This window comes from Vicugna pacos, chromosome 2, assembly GCF_048564905.1.
Source record: "Vicugna pacos chromosome 2, VicPac4, whole genome shotgun sequence".
Taxonomy (NCBI): domain Eukaryota; kingdom Metazoa; phylum Chordata; class Mammalia; order Artiodactyla; family Camelidae; genus Vicugna; species Vicugna pacos.
Window position 1 is genome coordinate 86,244,978 of NC_132988.1, and position 26,050 is coordinate 86,271,027.

Genomic DNA, 26,050 nt, shown 5'->3' on the forward strand with positions numbered 1-26,050 from the left:
AACATGAAAAAATGAGGCGAGCAGCCACTCAGAAATCACTTTAGATGATTTAATTAGCCTCAAGAGCCAACAGGCACGTTACGAACTCCAGAACAGCAGCATTCAGGAGATCCAGAAGGTCTATCCTTTTAACTGCCAACAAGCTGGTCTGTAGACTAAAACTCTCAAGCTTTGTCTAATTTATAACTGGAAGATTAATAAAAAGCTTTCTCTTGATGCTGACTTAATGATTTTCTATGCTGGAAATTAACACCAGTGAGAACCCACTAATCTCTAGGACCGTTCATCAAATATCAGTTAAATCAGTACATATCTTTTTTTAAAGTCACTAGGTTTTCTAGACTTTAAAAATCTAAATTATTGGGTAGATTACTAGGACTGATAAGCGAACCAACTTTCCTACATGTTGTGCACATCACAAAATATGATTGTTAAATAGGTTAAAAATGGTGACTTAAAGAGACCAATGGCCTAAGACGAATTTCCCAAAAAGAAGAGGTTACAAGTTCTTCAAACTCTTCACACATAGAGGACTTTTCTCCCCGTCCCTCGGCTTTTCTTGGAACTCTGACTCCTGTATATCAACTTATCTAGTGAACTAACCCACATTTCCTAATTCAAACTTGGTATTTTCTCCAACAGTGTCTACACTCAATCCTCTATTAGAAAGTTTTAAAATTCCATATTAAACACTTCTTAAGTTAAAAACAAATGATTATGGTAAAGGAACACACATACACACAAGTATGTATGAAATGCGGCCAAACAGCCAAAGCAGAGATTTGTAGCGGGTATTTCTTTACACAAAAGAGATCTTATATCAGGACAGCTAATAAGAAAGCTAATTACTTAAAGGATTTTGCTGCTACCTTAGTAAATGAAAGCTGACCTGAATTTTACAAGCCTGCTTATATTTCATAAGCTATAAATATCAGGCCAGGTGAGGGTTTTAAATACTTTAAAGTGCTTACTCATCAATGCAGACAAGCCTTTAAAAATCTACTTCAGCGCTGGTTTTCAAACAACTTCTGAAACTGGGATGTATCCACAATTGATGGCTTATCAGAATTTATTCAGCAACGTTTTTCCTTTTTAGTGATGATATAAAATAATAAAACTTCTATTAGCGGCATCTTCTAATTGAAGTGCAGTAATAAGTACTTTGGAATAATAATCTAAATTCAGTCTTTCAGCCTTCAGCATGATTCAACATTTCAAGACTATTTCTATTCCTACAGAAATACAGCACTAAAGGACTCACCACTGCCAAAAAGGGATAATAACGGCAGCTTTTTTTTTTTTTTTTTTTTGAGTACTGGTGTCTTGGGGTGAGGAACTTTCAAGGCCAGGCCTCCCTTTTTCCCCCAGTTAGAATCTGCCCCTGAGAGTAAGTGCCCCCCGCATCCCTCTCCCAGTCTCCTCCCATCGGCCCCGCTGCCCACCCCTCTGATCATCGCCGATCACTGTCCCCTGGTGGACCCTCTGGACCTCCTCTCAGGCCCGGCTCACCCTCACCTCTCTTGCACTCCTGTCCGGAAGACACTGCCGACTTTGGCCAGGCCCCCGTCTGAACACTTCCTTCTGAATGTCAGCGACATGTTCTTGTCTGTCTAGGACTAGTCTATGGACCAGATCAAGCAAAACACTACCGACCCAGTTGTCCCTAAACCTTTGCAGACCAAACTGAATAATTTATCAAGATACCTGAACTAGATCACATTAAAATTAAAAATACAAGACAAAAATCCATGTAGTAAATTAAAGACGGTCCAAAGGCTCTTTAGAACGTTTAAAGTGTTACTGGGGGCAAGCGGGGGAGGACGGAAGCATAGAAATGGTAACAAGAAATTTTTTAAGAAAAAAGTGTGAGGTCTTAAAGAAGAGCGTGACGTATATGCATGGGCCCCAGATACCCTGCCGACAGTGTGAATGAAGGGATGATCCCTTGAGATCTCTTCCGGAATCACAAATTCATTTAGGATCTAAGACGCATTTGTTAAATTGGAGGCTGATGTAAATTAAACTGCATAGTTAATGAGTCAGGGCATTTGTCTAATTTTTCATTTTAGAGTAAGAGAGAAGATGTGGGAATAGGAAAAAAATTCAACAATAACATGATGATAAGAATTAGGCAAAAACAATGAAGCATATAAAAAACTTCAAATTAAATTTTTTAAAGGAAATACTTAGGGCTTTTAAAAAAGCAATCACTTTCTGAGCTAAATTCAATTGGAAGTAAAAGAGCTGTGAGAAATTCTTGATAATTACAACCTACTCAAAACCCTTATGAAGGAATAATTTATTCAAAGTCCTGTACAAACTCTACATGAGGCTGGAACAACTACAGAGGGGGACAAAGATATACAACACCGTCGGTGCCCCCGCTGATCTGTCACTGTAGGTACACATGCCCATACTGCTTTTTAAACATCTAGTTTAATTACTTTATTACTAAACCTTTTAGAGACAAGAAATTAAATGAGAGGGAAAAATGACCGACTGTAGTTACACCATATCAATTGCAACAAAAAATTCTGCTTGCAAATCAAGTTAGAATTGGAACTTAGTTCTTAGATTGCCTCATAAAAACTAACACATCATTACTTCTTTATTGTTGCTTTATTTGCTGAGGGACAAAATCAGATCAACTGATTGCCCAACTTGGTAAGTTAGACTTACATTTTCTGGTTCGACACCAATGTCTTCACAAAATTTCTCCATGCCTTCAGGACCTACAACATCATCAGTACCTGTGATGAAATGCAATCTCATATAAATTAAATCTAACCACGTACACTATTACTATTGTAGTAGTAGTATACTGTCCGAATATTTACTATTAAAGTCAAGTCAGATCAAATAATGCTTAAAGACCATAAATCTTCTCTGAAGAAAGAAATCACCAATTTGAAAAATATTCTGGAATTTCAGCTCTCTTTAAAGGACCCTGCTCTGCACAATCATTTAAGTCAATTCAATTCACCAAGTCCCTCAACCTATGGATATATGTACATATAATTTATGTCTAAAGATACGGTTACATGAATTCAGTTCCTGTTCTTTAATGTAGGTTAAATCTCTATTCTTATTTCAATACATACAATAATTTTTGGAAACACAGCAAAGAACCACCTAATATTCTTTATAAAATTAATTGGGAAATAGCAGTTGTTTCTTTTACACAGGAAAAAAAAAAGCCAGCAGTCTTTCTGTTCTGGAGAAGAAAATAAACCCTTTCTCCCCACTCCGTTAGCTCCGCTTCTTCCTGAAAGAACTGCCCACACGTCCCATCTCTACCGTAGCTCTGTTCACTCTCCAACCCTACGGTCTGGGTTTGCTCCTATCTCTCTATGAATCTCTTCCTGTCTAGGTCACTGGTAAGCTTCTAATCGCCAAATCTAGTGGACAGTCAATCTTCGTTTTATTTGACTTCTCTGTGATATCCGAAAATTGTGAAATAGTTCTTTCTTCACACAACTGTCCCCTCCCACGACTCTGGAAGGGCCCTGTCTCTCTCCTCTTCTGGCTTCTCTTTGCTTCTTCAACATATTGAACCCGACGTGCAGAGTTCCGTGCGGAAACCTCTTCTGGCCCACTCTAGTAGGAAACTCCCCCTGCACCCGAGGTTTCAGATCTCTCCCCCACTTACTTCTGGACTGTCTACTACATCGCCGTCTGGCTTCCCACCTCCTGTTTAACTGCCACAACTAAACGCACCTTCTGCCCCAAATCTGCTTCTCCTGCATTTCACATTTGCAACCACCACCGCACTGAGCTGATCATCTCTCCTCGCGAAACCTGTGAGATTATCCTCCTGTCTTGTCTCAGCTGGGGGCACCGCCAGAAATAGAAACCCGGGCGTCATCCTGGAGTCCTCCTTTCTCCTACATTCTGCAGAGTCAATCAATTATCCAGTGTGCCACCAATTTTACTTCCCAAATATTTCTTAACTGCACCTGTTGGGCCCTGACCTGTCCAGACATCATTCTCTCCCTCAGATGACCCCAGCAGTCTCCTCAGGATGACCCTAATTCCAGAGCTCCATCCCCCTCTGATCCATCCTGCACACAGTCACCTAGAAGGGCAATCTCAAACACAAACCCCATCCTGGCTTAAAATCCTTCGATGCTCCCTACCACCTATGGATGAAGTCCAAAGTCTCCGGCGTATCAAATAAGGTTCTCGATGATGTACTGCCTCCCTTCCTCATCAGCCTGAGGGCTTTCCACCTTTAAACTAGTTTCTGGGAAACAAATCCATCAAATAAATATTGCTTAATGAAAAATGAAGATCCAGAAACTACCCATGGTTTGCTTGCACACACATCCTGACACACACCCAACACCAGACTACTCTCTGTGGCCTCAGCCACGTGACCCCCACCTTCCTATGCAAGCTCCTTCCATCTTTAAGACTGGAACCAGACAGGCAGTCCTTGCTATTTCCCACCACCTCCAGCAGAGGCTGGGCCAGGCAGTTCTCCTGACCCCCTGGAACGCTAGGAGTGCTTTTCTTGCATTTGCTTTAAGTCCCAGCTCACCTGTCTTTCCTTCTAAGTTCTTCAAGATTAAGGGCTATTTGTTCTATAGCTTATAGTGTAAGCATACCGCCTGGAACAAAGTAGTTGCTCAATAAAGTTCACTGAATGAATGAATGAATGAATGAATACCAGAATCACTCTACAGTCCTCCACAGCATCTAGATCTAGTCAGTCGCCAAGTCCAGCAGGACCCACCATCTTAAAACGTCTTAGTTTCATTCAGATAATATGTGCTGGGCACACCCTGGAACTATGTCCTGTCAAAGTGGCGAAAGAGGAATGATACATGATCCCTGACTTCCAGGAAAGCTTAAGAGTAATTTCTATACAAAGTAATAACTCAATCACAATAGAAGTATAAACGGTTGTTCTCAAGGAAGGATGAATATTAAAATCACCTTGGGTGCAGGTTGTTAAGACTTGTGTCATGTCTCTGCTTCCAATTTTAGCTCCCCTAAAGTCAAAACTCAGCTCTTCCTCTTAATCTGGCCAGAGCAAATACTTTTTCTGCATGTGCTATTTTCTTTTAATCACAAATGGGCTACTTTGTTATAAAAAATTTTGTTTGACATATCCAAATCTGTTACTTTTTTCCAGTACTTTCTTTTTCCTCCTTTTATTTGACATGTTTTTCTAGATATTCTTAATTTCCTTTCCTTGATTATTACGGGAAAATCAAATAAAAAAGCATATTTAATTTTTAATTTGGCTTTTTGGGGCAACATTAATCCATGAACATCACACAAAATTTCACTTAAAAGTAAAATTAAAAATCAAAATGTTTAAAAAAGCAAAGGTTTCCCCTCTAACCTCTCCCTACTCCCCAGAGACAACTATTTATGAAAGAGTTTCCTGAAGAACCCTTCCCCAAATAAGGCATTTTACAGAATTCTACATGCATGAAATAGATACTAGTTTCTACATTTTTCACGCAATTTTCTTTGACCTTCCAGGTACAATAATTCAATCATCTTATCTTCAACAATGATCATTTTTACCACCTCCTTTCCTATATTTATGCCCCTTCTTTTTCTCTCATCTAGCAGCACTAGTTAATAACTTCCAAAACAATGGCAAATAAGAAAGTGAGAGTGGCATCCTTATCTCATTCTTGACTCAAATGGGATTAGTCAGCACTTCACCATTTGAGGCTGAGAGTGTGCATGCCCACAAGTGAACACTCGTGTAAATTACACAAACCATACATGCATACATTCACACGGTGAAATGTTCAAACAAAGAAGTCCAAGTAAAGTGGAGTAAACAGAGAGACTGCCTTCTCCCCTTCCTCACCGTTTAGGCATGTAGCCCCCCAGACCTTTCTGCTATGTATTTATGCATGTGCAAAAACACAATGAAATGCAGTTCTGGATTTGTCTATCTGCACACATGGGTTCGTGCTGTACCTACCAAATCTTCACCCTGCTCTGTCCACTACATGCCTGATAACCCTCTTGCGAGAACACCTGGCTGACACACTTTGCATCACTCACTGTAGCTGACCCATGTGTATCCACGTTTCATAGTTCTCCTCAATCCACTCCTATAAAGTACTCAGTGAGATTAAAGAATCATTATCCTCAGATGAGAGTATTCATCTATTCCTATTTTGCTAGGAAGTTCTGTTTTTAGGAACAGGTGCCTCTTTGGTATATACTGATGGGACTTCTTGGGACGTGGCTGCATAGAGCGGAGGAAAAAAAAGGTACTTCATAATCTTGTCTTTGGTTTCTATTCTTCATCTTCACTGCAAACTATTCTTGAGTCTAGCAAGCCACCTGCCCTACGTGCTGGCTGTGCTCAAGGCCTGAGGGTCTCTGAGCAACCCGGCCTCCTCTCCGGGTGAATGCTCATTGCAAGGACGACGTTCCTCCATTGGTTGGTCTGTCTGTCTGTCTGCCTGCCACACTAGAAAATGAGCTCCAAGCACAGTGCTTCCGTCATCCACACCCCAGAGTCTGGCACGCAGCGAGCCCACAAAGGTCTGCTGAGGTGTGCTGGGCAGTGGTGATGCCAAGTTACCCCTTTTGTTCTTCTTCCCACCTTTTATGCATTGCCATTGTCATACTGCTTATATACACTTGCATCTGTGTGTTTTAAAAGAATAAGGCTTTAACAGAGTGATCTGCAATGGCATGACTCATACTACTTTAATATTTTACCCTAAATATGTTAATACAGCTCATCGGTCAACATCACTTAAAGGCTGCCCGTAATCCTGCCATCTACCCACAGCGTTCCCTTTGTTCTCATTATCTTTCCTGAGCACACATTTAGATCTAGTCGTAATCACACTGTTCACTGAGAGTATGGATGTGTTTACACTAGATTTATCAATTCACCTGCAGAATTGAGCAATCTTAATCTAATAAATATGCCACTGGCTAACACAAAGTGGATTAAAAGTGAGGTTTGAGGGAGATGGTTTAAAAAAGTTATATCTGAAATAATAAGCTATAGAATGCCCTGGTGACAAGATACTGGAGGTATATTTGGAAAGTGGATGCACCAAAAATAATCTCAAAAAAAGTGGTCCTCCCACTCCCACTGACATTTCAAGCAGGGGCCCCGCACTAAATATATTTAAGCTTTTTGTGATGGCCCAAGACCCTCATGGTAGTTTCCGTAATTACACCATGGTGCACCACTGAAGCAAACAGGCCATGCCGTCTCCTTCACTGACAGACCACTTTGCCACTGAGCACCTGCTCCTGGTCCCTAATCTCATTTCAGTGAACACTTCTTCTGTAGAACCTAATCCAAAGGAGAGAGGAAGAGCCCACAGTCAGGACTCGCAGAACTTTTACAACCAACACGTGTGAACTTTAGTGTGGCTCTGAAATCAATGTTGGCACTTGTATATTTGGCCTAACCTCTTATTCCTAGATATATTTTGGAAAGAATTTGTTAGATAGATCATTTACGTAAAACTTTTTATGCAATGGAAAGAAACTGGGTTCCACTTTCAGATGAAGGTCTAAACAACACACTCCCTCTGCCAATCCTTTCTAAAGTCACAGAGAACCAAAGTACGAAAGAGAGTAAACCTACAACCACAGAGAGCAGGACCAGAGCCCCAGTGGAGCAGGTTACATGTATTAAATTTCTGATAATTAGAAATTAAGTTGAGAGGGATTTAAAAAGGTGAGAGGCTGCGTCATAGAACGCGTGGGGCTAACTGGCCAGGCAGGAGCTGGGAGGAGCTGGGCTCAGGCTGCAGGAGCCGCAGAGCACAGAGGGCAGAGGCTGAGGTGAGGGGTGGAACTGAGAACTCTGGGAAGAACGAAGGTCCGCCCATGTAGAACAACGACACCACCGAGGCCCCTCCCACCCTCCACTCCACTCCGGGTGCACTGCAGGGAGGCAGCCAAAGCCAGGTGGCTCTCTCCAAGGGAGCATGCGAACAGCACAGTGGGACAGGCCCCTCGCCCGAGCATCGGGGGCCGTGGCCTCATCGCCTGCTACCACACGCTCGCCCAGAGCACAACCTGTCTGCCTTCCTGGGACATCTCACCATTCGTTTTTCTTGAATAATACTGATCTACAGTGTTTATTCATGTGGTTGGGATATTAAAAATGAAAGCAGGTGCTAGTTGGGGCTTTTAATTCCCAATTTCAAGCCATTTTCCCTACCAATAAGATATAAAGAAAAGAAGCAAAAGAAGGGTGGGTGGTTAATAAAAACATGGATAGTCACACCCACAGAAACTTCTTGCAGTGATGAAACCACAAGGAACCACCTCACAGGGACCTCAAGGAGCCTAAAGAATGTGGCTTAATCTTTGTCCTAAATGTCACCTTTCTGAGCTAGAGAAAAGCAAACAAGAAGGAAAACTGTAGCCTGCTTCCTTTTCAAAGGAAACAGAAGTGTGGCTTTTACTATGGAAAATTTTATATTTGCTTATAAAGGAAGACACACAAAAAAGTCAAAATAGCTGTGCTATGGTAGTGGGATTACATACACTTTTTCTCTGTTTAAACTTTCCTTTTTATAATACATTACATAACAATAAATGTGGACCAATATAAGAAAGCAAGAGATCTTCATAATCAAAGTGACACGAATACAAGGAAACTCTCCACTCATTAAGCCCCCAAGCACTGAGAACCTGGCAACATGCCGACCACGTTCACTGGGAGTACCAATGCCTTCAAGACATTCATGTTCTCAGGACCTAAGCATGAAAACAATAAATTCTAATACTATATAAGCGTTTGTACTATGTTGTCATGACCTGCCAACAAAATCCAGCTCAAACTAGTTCAAGTAATGAAAGAGAATTCACTAGAAAGACACTGGGATGGCTCACAAAAATCCAAAGAACTACAGGACTCAGGATCACATCCTTTCAAGCCTACCACCAGAGGAGAAAAATGTTCCTCTCCCAGCTTCAGCCTGAAAACCACAGACAATTGTATCTGATTGTCCCTACCTGGTTTATCCACCAGCCCCTGGAACAGCTCTGTGACCAAAGGGGCAAGACTTTTATCAAAAAAAGGGTAGGGTAGGGATAGAGGAAAACACTGGCCCTAGGAGTAATCCTTGTTTTGATACCCAGCAAAACCAGGTATGAATAGTATCTTTCCTGTATAAGTAAAAGGAAGGCTATTAAGCTAATTAAGGTAAAAGATGCATAGCAATTTGTCAGATGGATAAGTGGAGACAAACACTCGAGGCAAAGGGACAGCATCATGTTAGCTGTCTTTCATCCTACAGGTAGCAGGAATTTTTTTAAGTGGGGGGCAAGGGTGCAGTGGACTGTTAGAGAATGACAGGCATGATCTGTTCAGTTTATTGTTTTTTAAACAAGACAATAGGAAGCAAATAGATCCTGGCTGGGAGAAGAGACGGAATATTCAAGATGACAGGTTATGACAGGGCCAGAAACACCGTGGGGAGGAGGAAAGGTAAAAAAGCCCTCAGCTCAAACTTGTCTGAAAATTTTTCTTTTCCCCTTTTTTACACCATACGCAGCCACAAAAACAAATCCTTTATTTCAGTATTACATTATCCAACCAATTATAGTAAGTTGCAAAAATGGGATCGGATTTAAGGCATTTTAAATGACAAAACAAACACTGTCTGCCAAATGATCTTTCAAAACAGAAACACTTAATATAAGAAATTCCACTGTGCTGCACAAAGGTTCAAAGCAGCAAAGCTCATTTTAACTTTGATGCGTAAACCAAATAATCACCTTTTACCAGCATGCTCAATAGGTTTCCTAGCAATCCAAAGTATTTCTCCCAAGTACATTTCGTCTTTTCAGTTCCCTTCTAGTGTTCTGAATTCTTTGGCTTAGCTACTGGCTATAAATAGGATATTTGGTGATTTGTTTCAACTGTGTTCTCTCCCAAAAACAGGCACAGGCAGAAACACACACACACACCCTGAATTCGAAAAGTACTCAGTTTTTATTCTTTAATCTCCTTCTTTTTATGAAGCTCAATCTTAGATGATGTAAATGATTACCTACCTGCATATTCATAGAACCATTCTAAGCACCTCTTACTTGAAAAGGCTTCTTCTTCGGTCTTTATTCTAGTTGAATCGTATTTTCTATACATGCTAGAAATTGAGAAAGGAGTTTTAAGTTATTTAAAGTAAAGATACTGAGTTTTTTTAAATAGCAAATAGTTTTTATTCTTTTACCTAAACAGACATCTATTCAATCGGTATTTCATGTATATTTACAATATTTCACTTCTTTCATTTGGAAGCTTCAGCTTTTATAACTGTAGCTTTAAACATAGTCATACCCAATATAGAATTAAATGGTAAGCACTTAATACAGGTTTTTCTTTGACAAACAAATAATTAGTAAGAACTGAACAGAACAAGTATCTGATATACTCCCTTCTACCTCTCTAGCCAGAACTAGCTAGAGAACGATTGTGAGATACAGCAAGAAATGTCTATGGTGCTTTCTTCCACTGATGACCCTAGATCTCACTCGTGCCTCTGCATTAAGTTCTCCAGACTCCTGTGTCATACGGGTCAGCCTGGGCACAGAGCACAGTTTAAGGATGAACCTGGCAATATCAGACATCTCCAGGGAACGTTATAGCAAATTAAAAAAAACATCAAATTATGTCCAAGGCTCCAGGAACAAAACCTCAGGGAAAAGAAATACAGAGAAACCCTGGCTTCTGCCCTCTTCTCATTACGCCCTAGGACTGTGGAAATGCTGCATAGCATGGAGAAATGAAGCAGCAAGCACAGCGGCCTCCTCCTGCGACGCAAGGACCCTCCGCAGGGACTCCTTACTTCATGATGACATGGGGCTGAGAACCAAGATACTCCCTACTTGAGGAGGGGAGAGGCAGTATCTTTAAAACCATGGTTTTGATAGAGTAAATTATGAGTATATACTTTTTTATCCCTTATTTATATACAAATGGTCTAAATAGTTATATACATAAACATTTATAAATGTGGTTTTTATTTACATAGCATAGAAAATAATACAGAATTCTTCTTAAATGAGCACTTATTCATGACCTAGACATTCACCAGAGTATCTGTATATATTGCTGATTAGAGATTCGGAGCTTTAAAAAAATGGTCATAGGGTATTAAGATACTGAAACTGCAAACCATCAGCTTTGTATTTCTTTTATAAAAAAGTAGCCATACCACCTGGAAACAAAGGTGGATACTGGCCAGGGCTCATACAGATATGTTCAAATCCTGGGCTTGGACATTCCAATCTCAGCTCAAAGTCTACTACCGGTCAATAACCTGGAGACCTATATATGACACTGTAATGTTTGAATTACTTAAAAATTCTCTACATAAAAAAGGATAAGGAAATAATATTCAGCAAATAAAAGACACAAAATACTAACACATACTTTTACATATATGGATGAACCTCAATAAAAGGATGCTAAGTGAAATAAGAGAGGCACAAAAAGACCATTTATGTGAAATGCCCAGAAAAGAGAAATCCACAGAAAGTAAATTCGTGGTTGCCTGGGGCTGGGAGTAAGAACAGGGAGTAAATGTATATGGGCATCAGGGCTCACACTGGGCTGAATTGCAGTGATGGCTGCACAACTCTAACAACTTAGTAAAAAATCACTGAATTGTACACTTAAGATTGTGCACGCTGTGGTATGTAAACAGTTGTTTTTTAAAAAGACCGAGAATAAAACTCAGATAATGCTAAGCTCCCCATCCCTTGGATGACCACTAAAATGCTCTCAGTAGTAGTACCTCACGCCCTTCTGCAGTTCAGCTACCGGGTTTCAGACTGGCTTTTATCATGCTAAATGATGCTAGGCTGTGGTGAAAAAACAGTAAGTGCTCTATACAATCATGCTATGTGACTGTTAGAATTTAACAATTTCCTGATAATCACATCTACACATCAAAGCTGAATCACTAGTCTAAACATTGTTGGTGATTATCTTTTAATCACTGCTATCTTCTTTCAGGTACTATTTCCCGCTCATTGGAAATATGAACAGTGACATGACTTTCACATTTCAGAGTCCCCCTCTCTATCCCTGCGAGAGCTGTAGCATATGAAGTATCACAACAGGAAAGAAGCAGAAAAATCTCATCCAACCCCCTCGATTTATCAGTGTGGTAATTCAGGCCTCCTAGTGAAGTGAAGTGACCTACTGAGCCGAGAGGAGGAAGATGGGAAAAGGCTGGAAAGATGAAAACGATGCTGTCTGGTCATTGTTTGAAGGAAAAGAAAGAAAAGAAAAGAGAGAACCAAAAAATGGCTATTAAAATCAGGGGGAATCAGTAAAGATGCCTAAAATAAAGTTTAACAGGCCCGGGGAGTTACCAAAACTAACAGTTCACTTGTCTGAAAGAAGTGATCTCAACAGTTTTGTTTTTCATGGTTTCAAGCAAATTCTCGCTCTTCTGAGAATAAACCTCAGCTCGACTAATAATCCAGGCAGGCTTAGAGCATTCGGTACAGGCAGCTCTCCCCAGCCACTCGGACCCGGTCCTTGCCAGCTATGGGACTCCCGTGCGACCCTCGTCAAGAACAGATACATGCAATCCTGAGGTCCTCAGCAGGCACAGACCGCAGGCCCTTAAAAGGAAAGAAACTCTACACCAGTTTTAGTGGATCAATGGACTACGATAAAACTTGAATTTATCAGAACTCAGATGACCTAATTTGTTTTTGTTTCATAAACCCACACATTAAATAAGTACCACGAAAGAATTACACTTTTAAAGTCTGCCTGGCCAGGACCACAGCAATATTCTAGCTGGCACTTGGGCCTGGCCAGAAGGGTGCCTCTCAGGCATGCACGCCACCATTCCAGATGCAGGGTCTCTGCCACGTACCTATCGTGTCTGCTTTTCTTGGCAGATAAGTCATCTCCAGAGGCAGGTCTTCTCTTTTTCCTCGGCGGCATCACTTTACTAAAGCAGTCCGAAGAACTGCAAGACCGCAGACTTCCTACAAAACAGGGTCGAAGAGCACAAAAGTCAGGAGTGCCACGTCGAAACCCTTCCGCGGGACATCACTGCTAAAGGAAAAGCGGCCGTGGCTTGTACTGCAAAGAGTTTAGATGTTATCTACAAATGCTGTAAGGTGAAAAAGTGGCTTTTAGTTCCTCTTAGAGAAAATGTTACGGTCAAGAAATAAACCTAGCAATGACACAAATAATCTATTACCCCCCCCCAAAAAAAACCCACACCAGAAATGACAGTTATCATAACTTCAGTTTACTCTCCAAAAATGCTAATATAAATCTTCTACACTTCCAGCTTCTTTTACATGTCAATGCTCCTTCAAAAGGAATTGTGCTGCTATCGCGTTTCCATAACTCATTAAGCAAGGCCAGCTTGACTGGTGACCTTGGACCTAAAATACATACAAACACATCAGTCCCAACATTCTTAAGCTTCAAGGCATATCTGATTTTTAAAAAACAAGATTTTGATTTTTAGGGCAAAAATCTGACACGATCTTGAGCAAAACGACCATAATCATTTTTAGTTTTGTTTCTGCCACTTGAAGGAAATTCTGCCACTTCTGGTCAGGGTTTTCAGAAGCACAACTTTCACCTGGTAGAAGGTATTAAAATGTAACAACAACAGACAATAATAGCATGGAACACTTACTGAGACCTTACCATGAGCCATGCCCTGTTCTTAACACGTATGAACTCACTGAACCTCATAACAAGCTTATGAAAGAAGAATAATCATTGCTGGCTGTGCAGATAAGAAAACGGAGGCAGAGAAAGGTCAGCTAAGTGGAAAAACTGGAGTTCAAACCCAGACAGTCTCACTGTCTTAAATTGTTATAAATTACAAGACAATTATAAGATAATTAAAACATCCCATCTTGGCACAAGTGCTATCAGAGATAATACGTCAGTTGCTTCCCACAACCACCCTGAATGACAGGCAGGCAGAGATAATTATCTCTACTGACAGACGGGAAAACTAAGACTGAGGCTCTCCAAGGTCTCAGAAGTGTTAAGTGGTGAATTCTGGACCGCACGTCTCTCCTACTTCCACTGGCCCCTGGTGCAAGACGCTAGGCCCTCACTGAGCCACAGGATGAGAGAGCACTGGGTGCTGGGGTGCGTGATCTGCACCCAGTGAGCAAGTTCCAGCTATTCACCTTACTACAGGCCTCCGTCAGGCACTGACTTATTCTGGGTCTCCAGTTCATCATTTGAAGAATCTACCTCTATGTCATCTGGGATATCTACCTCTCAGGAGTTTTGTGAAGAAGAGACATCCACTTGATGAGTGTTCAGGTGCACGTAGGTAGGTGCTGGACTCTGATGCCACGCTGCGGGTGTGAGCTCGGGCTGAACCTCAGTGCTCACTGGATCCTCACACCCACCCTATGGTGGAGGTGTTGTCTGCGTCCCCTATTTTACACATGAGCAAACTCAAGCAGAGGGATGGACGAGCAGCTGGAAAGCAGGAGGTGAAGTTAAGGAAGGAACCTGAGCTGCCTGGCAGCAAGGCCCAAACTCCTGGCCATCTCCACGTGGCCCTGACAGCAGAGACTGAGAAGCAGGGACCCGAGGCCAGAGCCCCGGGGAGTGTCGACATTGGGGCTGGGAAGGAAGGGGAAGCCCGAGGTGGGGAGAAAACCTGAGCCAGTGTAACCAAGGGAAGTCAAGGAGGAGAGAGCACCGGGGGCGGGGGGGGGGGGGCGGGGGCGGGTGGTCAGCCACACAGGACAGGGCTGCCACTCCTGTGCACCCCGCCCCTCTCCCCCGTGGGCGACAGCCCCGCGTACACTGAGGCACACAGAAAGGTCTGGACAGCCACCCACAGACAAGACAAGATTCCTTCCTGTCCCTAATGCCTTGGGGTGGGGCCTGCGGAATGAGAAAGTACGTCTTGCCTTACCAGAGGCAGTAACCCCTCCGTCCGCCAGTGTTTGCAGAACGCAGAGGAAATGCACTTTTCCCCTCAGCCCGTGGGAAGGCGGACAGTATTTAAAACAATGCCTTCACCAACATTCACCAGTAAAGATCAATCCACCAGCTCCTCTACTATTTGTCTCTCCACAGAAACACCGGTACTACGCCTGGCTCTCACTGACTCCTACCCCACAAGAGAGAGTATGTCTCCGGCAAACATGCAAACATCCTAAGTTAACTTTTTCAGTTTTTTTTTCCTTACTGATGAACGCTTTCTGTTAAAGTTTCCCGAATCACTTTTCCTGATGTCTGTGTAAAACTTACTCGTATTTTAGCCCCAAATTATCCCACATTTGGCATTTTATTTTCATTTATTCCCATGGCATTTGTTCAGATCCCTCCACTCTAACCTGCCATAATAAGCAAGTGACTGCTAGGGGCATCTTTCACAATGAAACAGTGTCTTCTCATCCCAGTGACCATTACAGCTCAGGTACCACTGGCTCACTGACCTCTCACCCCTCTCCCAGGAAGGATGAGTCTAAGTCATACCCCAGTGAAGGTCCAAAGGACGACAGAGCACAGCTCCACAGGGAGAACCCTAGGGCCCAGCATGACAGTGAAAAGTTTCAGGCTACCTCAAAAGCAATTTTTTAACGTTGAGGAAAACAAGTTTACTTCAAATAATTTGACAACATGAACCAAGTCAACAAAAACACACAGAGGGCACACAACTCAAGGCCTGGTGGCCCGAAACCTGCTCCCCCACCCCCAGCGTGGCTCTAGGGAGCCTACCTGAGCAAGAGCAACAACTCGGGTCTTTAAGTTCATGCACGAAAGTACACCTGTTTGTAGGCCCCGCCTGGCTCACCTGTGCAGACGGAGCAGCTAATGCAGCATCTTACCACGGTCATAATAAGACACACGCATCACTAACAGTCCTACGGTCAACCTTCCAAGAATAGTTTTTGAATAAATGTGTTCCTAAAACATTTATTCAAAATTTGTGTCAATCAAATTCTGCTCAAATCAGTACACTTCCATTGATTTGAAACCCCTATGAATAGATAACACATCACCATTTCAGATTTTTCCCCCCATTCGTCAGTTAAGGCAAGCACTCGACTTTAAGTTTCCTGGCAGGTAGGATTTTCTTTTATATACAAATATTCAAGAATGTTTGCTTCTTAAAATAACTCTGTGATGTCTTTATAATATAAACACTTAAAGCTAAATGAATGTTTTACAAATCTGTACTTATTTATATCATTAAATTTAGACTTTACTGACTCAAAACTTGCATTACTTTATCTACCCTTTATTTTTAAACTAAAAAAAAATTAAGTAAGCAAGTAATATAAACAAGACTGTTATGGAATGTCTACCTGCTTCAAAGAATAAGCTATTCTAACTCACTAAAAATATCTACTTAGGCACAAACAAGCTGACATTACAGATAGAGACAAAATATTAAGGTTGACATTTTAAAATAATAACTACAAAGCACTTTCAAAGTCATCTTCACAAACCTAAGAGGTGTTATTACCAACCCAATTCTACAAATAAGAAAACTAGCCGATCAAGTTGAGCACCTAAAGCTCCTATTCAAATAAATACTTAACAAATATAAGCGATTTCCTAATGAACTTTAAGAAACCCGAAATTAATTTAAAATAATACGGCTGCAAGTTTTCAATCTTTGCCAATCACCCAAGAAAAACAGTGGTGAAAAGACTTCAGGGATCCATCTACATTGCATCAGAAACATCTTATGAAAGAGGGAAAGGCTTTTCCTATATAACAGAGAAGTGGGAAGAGGAAGAGACAAATCACCCCAGCTAGTAAACCCGACTAAGACCCAGGCTCCTCCGTGTTACTGTGCCAGGTCTTCGGTGCTCAGTCTGCAACATCCCTACATTAGCTGGACAGGGACTCTGAAATCAACCTTCCCAACTCCCCCATCATTAGAAGCTCTTTCTTGATGCAGAGGTGTCTGTATGATCCTCAGGAAGACAACACAGATTGTTTATATTTTTTACCCAAAGGTTAGGACTTGCGTTCAGGTTCATTTCTTTTTGGTTCAATGTTCAAAGAGAACAAATAAAGTATTTTAGTAACTGACAGTATTTTCAAGTAAACCAGGTAGTCAATGAATATAACTATTCTCCCCACATTAAACAACTAGAAATACTGCCAACATTTTTATCATATCTATTCTAATATTTGGTCCCAGAAAAATCAATTTTAAAGAGCAATTTGAGTTCACCTGGATCAGACTGAAGGCCTTTTAATACCTATGCAGCTGTTTTGATAATTTAACTAAGCATGTTATTCTTAATAAACAGTATATCTAAGTAGGTGTGCCACTACTTTCTTTTTTAAAAAATCTTTTTGCTTGTGAGCCTCAAGTGAAAAAAAAAGTCCTGTGCAGGATTCATTTCCTTTAAGACATATTAAATTGTGTGCCAAGTTTCTAATCATCCCCAAATAAGAGATCTATACAATTAGAAAATTTTTCTGACTTTCCTGAACTTAGTATAAATGCATATTCCAATACAAAAATCTCACTAATTTTCATTTTAATGAGTCTGTTGTATCATATAGCCTTAATTCACTTAATAACATTTTATATGGTACACTTTGCCACTTCAATACTTTTCATACAGCTATTTCACCTTCTTTTTCACTGAACAATGTCACAAAGACATAATAATTTAAGTTGATAAATAGGTTGCATTTTAAGACATCTTATCAGTACCTAATATTTTATTTCAATTTCCTGAACAGATCACTGAACTACTTGCTTGCTTGAGTAAAACTATTAGTGTCTAAATATGCAATTTTTATCCTACTGTTTGAGACCAAAATACTTCCTTTCCTTTCTCTCTAAATAACACTGACTTTCAACAACTATCATCCTCCTTCATCATGTTTTTTTGGTCCTCTTTAGCTTTTTAAGTTCACTCCCAGTATTTTGGGCTACTTCTCCAATATTAACCTACACGCTCTCTCTCCTTTTTCCCCCTCCTTTTTTTTTTTGGTGGGAGGAAGACGGAAAGCACCAAAGAAAAGTGTTAGAGGAGACAGAGCAGGAAGACACTGGCCTCTTTTGCACTTGGTTTGGCTCTTCCATATACAGTTGTTATAGAAACTCTCAGACTACTGTTGAGCCAAGAGATTTGAAGAGGCACTACAGTGATGAACTTTCTCACATTTCCAAACATTAGAGATCTATGTTGTTTAACTTTTAAAGTATACTCTGTCAGGTACGGGGATCACAAGTGATGCTGTAACCAGATGGAGGAACATTAATGAACTGGACTACTCTACGAAATTACTAATGCTAACTGACATTGACTGGCACGTCCGAGGTACCAGGCGCGGCGCCAGCATGTCGTGCACCAAACACCAGACATGTCCACCGTCCCCAAGGGCGGAAAAGGAGGCACGAGGCCAAACACACTCTCCACTTTCATCTTCCTTAATGATAGCTTACAACTATTAAACTGCCACATTCAGGTTAAATATTTAGATATGAAATTACTATCATAACAACACTCATTTAAATCCAAAGCTCAACGTTCACTACGTAACGTATGAGACTCAGAACCCTGATGTTTTATTACCTTAGCCAAGGGAAAGACAACCCAAAGCCTTTACAAATACAAAATTTGGTTTTAAAAAAAGTCAAAACTACACTAACTCTGAAGTTTAAAAAAATCTCCAGTGCCTACCAATATACTGTTTCAGAATATGAGAGAACTGCGTTTTTCTGGACTATTAAAACTGGCACTGAAAATTATGTTCAGCATTATTGGTAGTAGCTAAAAGTTACACACACTTAAATATGGAATAGAAAATCAAGCAGTCATTAAAAAATAAAGCTTTATAAATGTGCTGCTATGAAAAGATCTCCAAGATATACTGACAGAAACAAGAGGACAACACAAATGTACACTTGTACTTGGGGAAAATATATCAGTGTCATCATCATTCAGGAAGCAAATACAAGAGCCTAGGAGTTGTGTCTGGAGAGTCAAGGGTGGAGCGCCAGCGGGGACGGGAGCTAGGGCTCATACAACGGGACAGAAGCCTCCACTGTCTGTTTACACCTCTCACACTTCTTTTAAAACCATGTGAACAAATCACTTTCAAAGTTATTAAGGAAGCTGTTTTTGACTACCTTTGAGCTGACCTATATTTACTGAAACAGAAAGATCAGGTGAAGGGACCCTCTGCAGCCTGGCCTTCTAGAACACACTCGTCATGGTCTCTGCCCCCTCCGCTCACCCCCTTCCCTGGAAGGAGTGGAGAGTCCGATGTAGCTCGCAGTCCGGCAAGGAGGAACTGAGCAGAAGGGCCCAGCCCCGGCTGAACTCCCTTTCGGATCAGCTGGCCAGCAGAAGCTGACACCCTTCCTCTGTCATTAGTGGGGAGTTTGAGGCGGGCCAGCAAGAGGGTGGTGCTTAACTACTTGTGGCAGCATCTAAGGCTATTTAATTCAGGTGAAATACTGAAAAGCCTCTGCATTTTTTGCTGCTCATCCAGGCTGTTTTCCAACAAAACTGTTACTTTAATCTCCATCTTGTGCCTGAACCCATCTGGAGGGGAGGGACAGGTCTAGATCCCAACAACCTCCAAGACATACCATTAAATAAAAAATTAAATGAAAGAACAGTGTTACATCGAATGTACAGTATGAGCTCATTGATGCTAAATTTAAAAAACCCACTACTATAAAAATACATGCAGGTACAAAAATGTCTGAAGGAACAAACATTAAACGGCGTACCAGGGGAAGACTGGACTGGGAGCCGTTTAGGAGGACTGGCACTTTTTATTCCATTTGCTTTTGTGCTATTCACAACTCTCTAACAAGCACGTATTCATATATACCTGTGGTATTTTTCAACAAATTTAAAACACATTTTAACAATTCTTCCTAGAAATTTTCATAACTACAGATCAAGTGCAAGTTTCTGAACTTCATGACCATCAACGGTTTAGAGAAGGGGTTCTCACATTGTGGCCCCCAGACCAGCTGCATCAGCATGGCCTGGGAGCCGGTGAGGAATGCAGGCTTTGGGACCCCAGCCCAGACCTCCAGAGTCAGGAACTGGGCGGGGGGGGGGGTGGCAGAGCCTAGCAACCCGTTCTAACAAGCCCTCCCCAGGCAACCATGATGCCAGCTGGAGTCTGAGAACCAAGGGGCTAAAGAACTGTTTACAATAATCAACTTGCAATTTTCCCATTCAGAAATCCTCACAACCTACACAACACACACACACACCCCTCCCTACCTGTCAATTCATTTTACATCTCAATTCAACAAACATCTATGGAATACTTTTCAACTGCATTACAGTAGCAACTTTTTGGTATTAACTAAAATACTTCAGTAGAGAAACGGTATCTTAAAACCACTGAAGAGAATCCCTAGAGGTTTCCCTTTAAAGGCACTGAAGTTCTCTGTCCTAAACCAGAACTGCTTTCCTGGTGGGAAGGAGCTGTAACATGGCTGCCTTCATACACCCTGAAAAACATCCTCAACCGAGTAACAACTTGTTAATGGAATGTGCTGTAATAACACAGAGCATTCTCAGCTGGCGTTTCTCCTTCATAACTTTATATTAGGAAGTTTATTTAAAATTAAGTAGTGTTAGCATTTACAGATACCTGTTTGGTGATCGTCTTGGCCAACGTCTTCTGTTAGATTCTGCAAGAAATATGTTCATTATTACCAAGAAATCACACATATCATGCAGCAAATTTAAAAATTCAGTATTTTCATAAACAGCCAATATCGTAATATCCATAATTTAAATTTTTATCAAATACACTTAAAACAACTACTTTAAATAGTTGGTAGTTTGTCTTTAAAAGATTGACTTACTAGCTTATTAAGGGTGTGGTAGATCTTATGAATATTTGCCAGTGTTGAGAGATGAGAGTTCAACTGAAAGTCTTTAAAAGAAAAAATGGAAAATTCAGTGTCATTTATTTCCCATACTGCAAAAAGACTATTAAAAAAGAGTTCAGAAGTAAAGATAAACACATGTTTTGATACAACTGAATACTATCTCCACTGATACTTAATAAATAAGATACAACATGCAACTACCAACCTCTTAGAAATAGTCTAACAATAAAGTTAAATTCCCAACCAAATGTTCAAGTTCATGAAATGTTCATGTGAATTATAAGGTAAAACAAAAATACTTCAGTAGTTATAATATCCTATGAGCAACGAAGTTGAGCCTGATAGAAAAGTATCAATGTCAGCAAATTAAACAAGTCACACAAATGGAAGACAGATCTCAAATGAAACATGTTCACTTTCTCTTTCCCTTTCTCTTCTCCAGAACCAAGCACAACATCAAGCTTCTGGAAAGAAATAATAGGAAAGCATCTCAACCATTCAGCATTTCTTACAATATACTCATTTTGTTGGCTCTTATACAACTAAGCAGAAAGGGAATCTAGGCCCCTCCCCCTGCTATTTAACAAGACGGACAGATCAAAGGACTCAGCTGCAAGCAGCCAGTGCCCTGTGAGGGAGTTTATAGTTATCTGCACTGCGATAGTAAAACGTGCCGTAGAACCAGAAGCACAAGGGCAGAGCTCACACTCACGGAGAAACAAATCAAAGACTGTCTCCACGAAGCATCTCTAATAACTTCAGAGCTGCACACCAAGTCATACACACAAGACGAATTAAGTTGCTCTGTCTTACAATCCTGCACAACATTAAACTTTTAAGTTAAAACGTTAGACTTTTGAATCTCCAATTTCAAATTTTTTTTATAAAGTTAAGTATGCTTGCATACATACTAGGCTATGTGAATATGAGTTAAAAGTCTATGAGTAATTTCATATTTGAATAAGCATCAACAGAGATATTTTCATAAAATCAGGATTTATATTAGTTCCTTTTCTTTACTATCAAAAAGATTAGAAAGGATTAGTCTGAAAGTAACCTTGAAAAGATACTCTAACTCTCAAAGCTATGCCATTCTGATAAAAAAGAAAAACATTGCCCCTCACTGGAATATTTTATTCGGGACACACATCAGATGCAAAGAGCAGACACTACAATTTTCAAGTTGCCTCTGCTGGGGCTGGACTCAGGGCTGCTGCTCCAAATCTGGAAAGCAAGCTGACTTGCCTGCCAGTATTTAGAAAGCATCGCTTTCTTTTCTAAGTCGAGCCAGGAATCCAGGTCTGCGCTGGCCTGGAGGGCAGACGGGCCAGCAGGCAGCAGAGCCCCTGACATCCACAGGCCACTGTCAGGAGCAGCAGTCGTCCAGGTACACGTACACGTGCATGTATCCAGCCGGCCCAGAGGGAGCCTGTGGCCTGACACCACAGGCACAGCCATCAAGAAAGGTCCAAAGAAGCAAAGTGTTTGGCTGAGAGATAACCAGGGCAGGGCCTCAAATACAGAAGAGTGTCAATTATTTGGCATCTGAATGGTCTAGCCATATTGAAGGTAAATGATAACATAATGTGCACAGAACCTTGAGTTTCCATGTTAATTAGTGCACTTGCACAGAAAAAGATTAAAAAGCATGTGGGGTGTTTGGGTGCACATATGTGTGTGTATTTATTTACTTATGCTTGTATTTCATAAACCTGGAAGCTGGGTAGGGGGCTCTTAAACTAGAAGCAACAGCCCCCTCCTGACCTGCAAAGGCTTTGGGGAGCTTAATCTTACACCACCCCAGCCCCTGGCATCTACCACCAAGCCATAACCCACCTTTTGTATTCTCCCAATTTAAAAACTGGAAGACAAATGGTATTCTACATTCACATCTTGAAATATAAACTCCTGGGCCCCCCAAAAAACAAAAACAGAAAACTTAAGGGTCTAGATCTCTTTTCACTGAGGCCACATAGAAGGGAAAAGAGAAAGGGCTTGTCAAATATCATTGTAGCAGTGAGGTCTCCAGAACCCCCTAATGTTAATTCAACTGTCAAAATTCATACAGGAGAATCTAAACGAATTAAAATTGCTAAATTCTTCTACACACACACAGGATCTCTGCCACAATATCACTGTGTTTTACAACCTGACTCTGATGTCTAACAGTTTGAACTGTTACTCAGGTCTACCAGTTACTTAACCTAAATCTCAATGTCCTCATCTCTAAAATAAGATTACAATACCTACATGTGGCAAACAGTGAACGTAACACCTGGACCATAGTATGTGCCCAATAAAAGATATCAATTATCACTCTATTCAATTATACTATTTTCCATACCACAGAGCTATCTACAACGGTCTCTACTTTCTGTAGGTCCAGGTCAAGCCCCACATCAGAGCTGGAGCTTCCCCTGTGACTGAGGCCCATGGGCTGATCATCTCTACAGCCTATGATGACATTTCTGCAGTCACACATCACCCATTGATGTTCATAATGACAGTGGGAGATAATCTCAACAGTGGAGAAAATAAACAAAAGCATTTAAGATCAGGTTCTGTACGTGAAGTTTCACTTTACAGGCAACCAGAGTAACCAGGTTCATGTCTCAAGCCACACAATATATGTCAGCAATTCTCTATTTACATATCCGGGGTCTAATACCATAACCACCTTATCATTTCACCAAAAAAAGAGAGAGAGAAGGAACTAGCAACATGAATATTTTTTCTTTAGTTTCACCACGGTAAGAACAGATTCAGGGGGGAGAAAAGAGACCAAAACGGCATTAAAAGATAAATCCACAAAGGTTAACATATATTGAATTTATGGTTCATCTGCTCAGTGCTCAGGGCAAGTAACAGACCTTGAAATCTAAAATAGATTCCACATCCTTAAGGAATAAATGTTAAGGGTAAAGATCAAATGCTTTACAGAGAACGTATTTAGGAAAGTACTAACTGATTTATAAAAATCTCCTGCTCACATCTCAACTCTAGAGGATAAAAGCTCGGTTAATTCAGTCCATGATCAAACGGCCCTCCACAGTAAAGCAGTGACTGGGCTGGACTCTCCTGTGTGACACGCAAACTGTACATTCTGCACTAAGAGCAACAAATGGCTCTGCAAAAAGGCACAGCCTGCATGATTAACAGCTTGCCTTAATGATCCTCTGGGTGTTCTTAAAACGACCAACAAGTGCTGACTGGGCATAAAGTCTTCTCGGTTTTTGGGGGGTCTGTTTTTTATTACCATTTGCTGTACCTAACAGTATAATAGAAAAAAGCGAATGCCACTGAAGAGGGTCAAAGTCCATTTCCCCCAAGCTACCCTCAGTACAGAATCCCACAGTACAGACAGAGACATATTAGGAATAAAACAATTATTGGTAAGTTCACACAATGACCATGAACCAAAAGAAGCAAATTTAAAAATTAACAGTCCTAATAGGAGTTTACTTCTGTAAGAGAGTCAGAAACAATTTAAATACATAAAAATCCGAACCTTTCCTTCATGCCATAGTCACTTGTAAAATACAGCTGGAAGGTGATTTCAGTTATGACAACAACAAAAGGCAATAATACATGTAGGAATAATGCAACATCCAAAAGAAGAAACAGTACAAGTTTACCAAAAGACATAAATGCTGAGATATTATATCCCTGGAATGGAAAGATTCAGTATTATAAAGCGATCACTTCACCCTTTATTAAACTGCAAGTTAAATGCAACCAAATGCCTATTCTCCCTGCCTCCTTGTCCCCTAGCCCAAAAGAAGTAGAGGGAAAGGAAGGGAGTCAGGCAAGCTTGGCAGATTGATTCTCAAGTTCACCTGAAAGAACAAATATGCTTGACTTGCCAAAAAATTGTTGAAAAAGAAGAATGAGGAAGAACTTGCCCCATCAAATATCAATATGTAATATAAAGCAGAGGTTGGTAAGTTCTCATGGCCAGATCTTAAATATTCTAGGCTTTGTCGGCCATAACATCTCTGTTGCAACTTCTTTGCCATTGAAGCTCAAAAGCAGCCATAAACAATACATAATAAACAAAGGGATGTGGCTGTGTTCCCATAAAACTTTATTTATGAAAAACAGGTGGTGGGCTCAATTTGGCCCATGGGCTGTAACTTGCCAATGCCTGGTATAAAGATCCAGTAATTTTAACAGTATGGTACGTGTGCAAGAAGACAAGTCAGTGGAAGAGAGCTAATAAATATACGTCTGCATGCATGCCTATATGTTTGTATGTATGTATAAACACACATATAATTAGTACATGATTAAATGGCATTTCCAATCAGTGGGGAAAGAGATACTTATTCAGTAAACAGAGGAGAAACTAGCTACCATGTGGAACAAATTAAAATTAATTCCAACCTCACCCAAAAGTTACAGATGAAAGGCGAAGGTATTCAAGGCAAAAGAAAAGTCCTTATCATGGACTCAGGGCTCTGCACACTCCACCTCTACCCATCTATCCAATTTCATCTCTTACTCGTTTTCCCCTCGCTCACTCTTCTCAATCACAGTAAGCTTCTGTTTTGTGGACACTCCAAGGATGCTCGTACCTCAGGGCCTTTGCACATGCTGTTGTTTTCTTTGTGTTGAGCTCTTTTTCAACTAATAATAACATGACTTGCTCTTGCACTTTATCAGGTTGCAATTTAAATATTACCTTCTTACGGAACTTTGCCAGATCCAACAAACAGGACCCCTTCTTCACTATCTATCAATCACTTCACCATGCTTTACTTCTCTTTCTGGCACTAGTATCACCTGATTTTATGTCATCTTTGTTTCTCAGCTTCCTCTTGTGTAGAATGTAAGTTTCATGAAGGCCAGAACTTGGTCCTGTACACTGTTGTATCCCAAGTACCTAGAGCAATACCTGGCACACATCGGGTGCTCAATAAATACTCAAGGAATAAACAAATGCAGGTACAAAGGCATCAAGACTTAAATCCAAAATGCTCAGGGCATCTCAGTGCATTAACACCATTAGATCTTCATTTGTGAGAAGCAGTATGGTAACAGAGGAGACTCAAAAGGCAGGCCAGGTCAGGAAAACGCAGCTCTGAATCTTGCGTAAGAGTTTAATCTCCTAAAGACTTGTATTTCCAACTGGGCCACCAAAGGGTATGCAAATGTAACAGATAAACATGGCACATTCAAGCAGCATCAATTCTCTCAATGGTAATTCATCTATAGCTGTTTTA

The 26,050-nt window shown here is 40.8% G+C and overlaps 1 protein-coding gene across 9 annotated transcripts in view; it reads right to left on the reverse strand.

The window, feature by feature from the left end:
- The window catches only part of DCUN1D4 (defective in cullin neddylation 1 domain containing 4), a 77,177-nt gene that overhangs the window by 25,397 nt on the left and 25,730 nt on the right, over positions 1-26,050 (reverse strand). For 7 of the 9 annotated variants that reach the window (XM_072944207.1, XM_072944198.1, XM_072944218.1 and 4 more), the window contains 5 exons: positions 20,802-20,872; positions 20,585-20,624; positions 12,858-12,972; positions 10,018-10,109; positions 2,680-2,750 (listed from right to left, as the gene is read on the reverse strand). In XM_072944207.1, the coding sequence (XP_072800308.1) occupies positions 2,680-2,750; positions 10,018-10,109; positions 12,858-12,972; positions 20,585-20,624; positions 20,802-20,872 (389 nt within the window). Of the gene's footprint in view, positions 1-2,679; positions 2,751-10,017; positions 10,110-12,857; positions 12,973-20,584; positions 20,625-20,801; positions 20,873-23,172; positions 23,192-26,050 lie in introns of those variants that run through there. The other 2 variants (XM_072944226.1, XM_072944209.1) reach the window with 2 other exon arrangements.